The following is a 5432-nucleotide window of genomic DNA, read 5'->3' as shown; positions in this document are numbered from 1 at the left end:
TGTCCAAAGCCCCTCTCCAGGTTTCCTGTCGACCCCCTTATATATCAGGTGTTATTTAGGTTTAGCTGTGCTAAAATCCTTGTGGAAATTAGATTGTACTAAATCCCATGCAGAGAATGGCTGGAGCGTGACTCCACAGCCTCACAAACAGCACCCATAAGGGGCTGCCTAAAACACAGCTGCAAGAGTGTCATTATGTGGAAGACCGGCATTTCAGGGCTGCCTTAGGGGACAATTCCAGGTCAGTCCTACACAACCTGTGGGCAAGGCTCAGCAAAATTCCCCACCCGGATTTTGCCAGGAGGGTTTGGATCAATAACTGCTGTAGGTGCTGGTGAGATGCACATTCTCCTGCTCCTTTGCTGTAGCATGAACAGACTTATCAAAATAAAACTGTACTAGAGAAAGAGCCGCTTCTGGAAGCCACATTTTGTGTACAGACAACCCTATGCTTTGTACGCACAACTTTACCCCCACAGTCACCCCACAACCAGGGTATTTATCCCAGATCTAATCTCAGATAGCAATTTACCACAAGTCATCTCTAATAATCGCACCTTCCCTATTAGCAAAACACCAGCTACTCACTTCTTGCGCATGTTTGCAGGGTACATTGGCTGGACACCAGCTCCCAACTGAATTAAGATGAGGTAGATGCAATCGGTGGGAGGCTCCTTCTGGAAATCAACCTTAATTTTCAGTGCTCAAAGCATCTTGCAGATCGAAGCCCCGGGGTTTCTTTACCAGGGAGGTTTGGTAATTAAAAGCTGCTACTGGCAGTCATTCTGCACAGCTGGAGAAAGGAAACACAGCTCCAGGCCTGCAGCCATCCAGGCTCCATCTGCTGGCACAAGTCCGGAAAATCCCTTGCAGATGCTTATTAAGTGGGGGAAAAAAAAGACACAAATCCCAGATAACACAACCTGGGACACCTCAAAGCCTAATTTAAAACTGTTGCCCCTAAATTGTCTAGTTTTCCCTGCCTCTAAAGCTGTTACACAGCAGCAGACACCCTTATTTATGCACTGAGGTGTTCAAGTTTCATTTACACTTACATGAAATACGGATTCCAGTGCATGGCAAAGCTGGCTGACAGTTTTTGGTGTCATCTCTCAAACACAGGGGGCTTTTTATCCCCTTTGCTTAACGAGCTGCCTGTAGCTCTGTACTAGACCTTAACATGTGATGGCAAGAACAAAAGTGTCTGTCACTAACTTACGATGACAAAAGAGCCTTGGTGGGACAGGGAACAGCAAAGCTCAAACCTGAGTGAACTTTATGGGAACACTCAACACATCAGCTGGATGATCCAGGAGAGAGAGAAATCACTTGGTGTCTCTGAGCTGCTGGAAGAGGCACGCAGGGGTTTATTGTGGTTTCGTATACAAGTCCTGATCCGGGGGATTTCAAAGATCATCCAAGACTGGGCCACATTCCAGCTGCCATCCATGATATTGGACAGCATCGGCTCTTCTGGATTCCTTTCTCCACCTTTACAAAAGGTTTCACAGTTTAGAAGCATAGAACAAGACGCTTGTGCCCCAGGCAGGGGTGGAGAGAGGTGGGTATGGAGCAATGGGGCTAGAAACCAGTCTGCAAACAGTCCTGAAACAACACAGTAAAGGTTCTGATTGTCTGCAGCACCCACTGGAGCTGAGGTCACCCCAGTGACACATGGAAAAGAGGGAAAAAAAGAGTAAAAAGAACCTGAGACAGCAGAATTATCATCATAATCCCCCAGAAGCCAAGCAGCAACCATATAAACACTGAGGAAAGTAAGAACTACAGTGATATTCATCATCTTGGACACAAATTAATATAAAATGTATATTAAAAAGTCTTCTGCTTCATAAAGCAGCTTTTGTTTTTCTTGAAAGCTGTCACACTGAAGTGATATTAAAAACTCCACATCTCCTGCCTGTAGTACATTAAAACAAAACAGCAGCCTGACCCCTACTTTGGATCATTGCTCAAGCAGGAAGATGTTTGCAGTGAGGGACAGAGGCGGACAGGCTCCCAAGAGAAGCCAGATATGTTTGAGAAGGCAGGATACAGGTCACAGGGGAGGTAGCAGAAAGGCAAAAATCATCTTAACCAGTCTCCTTATAAATCTCATGAGGACAAATTTGGGGATTAGCACCTCCAAAACCAGCCCAATATAAAGAGATCCATCCCTAGAGTCACTAACTTTAAGTAATTATCTAAAGGAGCATAGGAAGAACAATTCCAAAGCCAAGTCCGCCTTGGTGACAGCCAGCACACCAGGTGGACCAGCTTCACAGTGCTCTGCTTTTACCTCAGGGTGTTCTCAGTGACAAGGTTTGAGTTTTACAATCAGTCTGACAATAAAATACAGTACAAGTAGTGTTGTGTATGACATCCAGCACATCAAACAACAGCCCAGCAGCTTGTGGTGTCAGCTACAAGAAGACAGGAGGCCAGGAGGACACTGAGCTGCTGATGTTCAGTGCATGCACTAATATCTGTGTGGAGGACCAGCAGCAGCCCCAGGTTATGTGGAGGTGAAAGGCAAAGCTGCCCGTGTTGAGCTGTGTTTGTTGCCCTCAAGTGCTGGTTCACCAAGAGGCAACATAAACCCAGTGGTGTGTTGTAGCCTCACCTCCTGCTCCCCATCTACAGCATGAGGGCAGTTCTCCAGCCCCAGCAGCCCTTCCCACCCCACCTCAAGCCACAGGCAGTTTGTTCATCTCAACCAACACTGGGAAAGTAAATCTTAGGTCTTTACAAGATTGGGCCAGAAATGCCCATCGAGGTCCCACATCCTCACTCATTCCTCCCAGTCTTCCGCTGCCCACTCGGGCATCCTGGAGCAGTATTCAAACCCCGTGCCCTTGTAGCGCAGGGCATGCAGGTACATCACCAGCTCCTTGGGAGATGGGTCCCGCCTTATCATCCTACATTCCACACACAAAGGGTCCTTCTCTCCTGAACCTTTTTCTCCCACTTCCCCATCCTGATTCTCACATGATTTGAGTTCTTTACTTTCAAGTGTTTCCAGGCTGGCAGCAGAGTTCAGTGGACAAGCTGCTGTGTCATTTCTCCCAGGATCCTGACTGTCCCTCCCGGGATCCTGAGCATCTTCAGCAGGGCAGGAATTCTCACTGCTGGCATCTGCCTGCACAGGCTTTGTGCAGTCACTTGAATCACCGCAGTCTTTACCTTCAGCGCTGGAGTTCAAGTCCTCCTCCATAATACCCAGGATATCCAGGCTCTGTTTGGAACGATGCTCCTCTACTAGTGCCTTGAGGAGCTCTTCATCTGTTTTATCTATCTTGCCCCCCTTCCCCCTGTCAGGGCCCCAGGCTTCCATGTTGTAGATGGGGTCGTTGACTATAGGGTGCCCCAAGAACTGCAAATGGACCCGGATCTGGTGCGTGCGGCCGGTGTGGGGCAGGCACTTGACCACGCTGCTCTTCCCATTGTAACTGAGCCTCTGGAAGATGGTTTTGCAGAACTTCCCTTTGGGATCCACACGACAGACTCCCACTTTGTAAGAAACCACCAGGATGGGCTCCTCACAGACCACTTCATGCTCTGGGAACTCCCCCACCACACGGCAGACGTATTCCTTCTCCAGCTGTGGGGACACAGAGGAACTCAGAGAACAGAACAGGAACCATTTCTATCCCAGTGACCCCCCATGTCCCACCCCAGCTACTCCTCTTTCTCTTCAGTGAAATGCACGTGTAGGTAGCACATCACCAAAGTTTTATTACAATTCAACAGGAAAGAGAAAAAAAAATCAGTTATTTACAGCCAAATATCTCTCATGCTCTCTCCAAGCAGCTGGGAAATGAACACCACAAGGGCCTGGTCTATTGATCCCCTCCCCCCCCCTCCCCTCCCGTTGTGCTTGGCTGCAATCCCAGAGAATGAGCAGCAGGTCGAGGGATTCTCCTCCTCTGCTGTGTGAAGACAGCTCCAGTGCCTAAAGGGGCTCCAGGAAACCTGGAGAGGGGCTTTGGACAAGGGATGGAGGGACAGGACAAGGGGAATGGCTTGAACCTGCCAGAGGGGAGACTGAGATGAGCTCTGAGGCAGAAGCTCTTCCCTGTGAGGGTGCTGAGGCGCTGGCACAGGGTGCCCAGAGAAGCTGTGGCTGCTCCATCCCTGGCAGTGTTCAAGGCCAGGTTGGACACAGGGGCTTGGAGCAACCTGCTCTAGTGGAAGGTGTCCCTGCCCGGGGCAGGGGTTGGAGCTGGATCAGCTCTAAGGTCCCTCCAACACAAACCACTCTGTGGTTCTGTGATGTTCCTCATATTAAATTGAAGAGCCATCTCAGCAGCCTTCAGTTTACAACCTGGAAGCAAACCCTGGGAGCTAGTACAGCTACACTTCTACTTGGGTCTGGAGCCACTGGAAAAGTGAGGAAAAACTTCCAACACGTGTAAAATGGCAGAACTATTTGATGACTGATATGTTTCCACTTACAACTCAAACTGCTCCCTAACTGCTCTGCACCACCCCAGTCAGTTTGGGGACCAGTCTGAGCACTGACCCTGCACATTCCCACAGGGAAGAAGATCCCTTTCAATCTAATATTACCAAAATCAATTTGATTTTTATTCAGTCTTTCCTCATACTTAATAAGAACAGCAACGTGCCCACGAGCTGAGCTGGGAACTTGTGCTTGTTCAGACCAAATGAGCTGACTTTAGACCTAACTCTTTCAAGAAAATACTGTGTGGAAAGCCCAAAATCTCCCCGAGCCCTTTGTCCTCACCTGCCTCTCGCGAACCTGCTCATCAATCCTCTTGGACACCTCCACAGTCTTGGCAAACATGAGCACCCCCGAGGTCATGCGGTCCAGGCGGTGGATGGTGTGCAGCTCCTGCAGCCCGTGCTCCTTGCCCAGGATGAAGATGACCGTGTTGTGACGGAACCTGCCGCAGGGGTGCACGGGCAGGGAGGAGGGTTTGTCCACCACCACCACCTCCTGGTCCTCCGCCAGGATCTGGATGGGCTGAGCAGTGACTGGTGGCTCATGGCGGTGGACGGTGTTCCTGAGGAAGTCGTTATTCTGCAGGACAAAGGAACCAGTGTGAATCCAGCTGGTACAGCCGTTCCTGCTGGCCACACGCAGCAGGGGCTTGCTGTGGTGGGGGGACTGAAGGCAACCTCTCTCCTAGAACCCAGGATTTGGCACCACAAGTGTGCTCATCACCCCCAGAGTTCAATAACCTGCCTTAAGTGTTAGCTCCGTGCCTATGGGGCCGAGCAGGAAGCCTTGGGGCACCCTGCTCCATGTGAGACTGCAGGACAGCCTGCTCGTGACCCCTCCAGGGTAGGGATTCCCTGGGAGACCGGATTCCCTGGGAGACCAGATTCCCTCAACCACCTCAGCACCACCGTGGGGTTCTTCCACAGCTCTGCCCGGGGTGATGCCCACTGCCAGAGCCCAGCGGCTCCCC

At 50.4% G+C, this 5432-nt stretch overlaps 1 protein-coding gene across 1 annotated transcript; it reads right to left on the bottom strand.

The window, feature by feature from the left end:
• Nucleotides 1–2788: 2788 nt before the first annotated feature.
• Nucleotides 2789–5146, bottom strand: RPUSD2 (RNA pseudouridylate synthase domain containing 2; the record flags this gene model as incomplete). The annotated part of the gene is made up of 3 exons (XM_010017890.1): nucleotides 2789–2952; nucleotides 3022–3598; nucleotides 4745–5146. Coding segments are annotated over 3 exons (1143 nt in total), but the record flags the coding sequence as incomplete, so codon positions are not given.
• Nucleotides 5147–5432: the final 286 nt, after the last annotated feature.

The sequence above is a fragment of the Nestor notabilis genome, unplaced genomic scaffold (genome assembly GCF_000696875.1).
Source record: "Nestor notabilis isolate BGI_N333 unplaced genomic scaffold, ASM69687v1 scaffold25327, whole genome shotgun sequence".
In the NCBI taxonomy this organism is placed as follows: Eukaryota; Metazoa; Chordata; class Aves; order Psittaciformes; family Psittacidae; genus Nestor; species Nestor notabilis.
The sequence above is the reverse complement of the archived record's forward strand: the minus strand, read 5'-3'. Positions and strand labels throughout refer to the sequence as shown.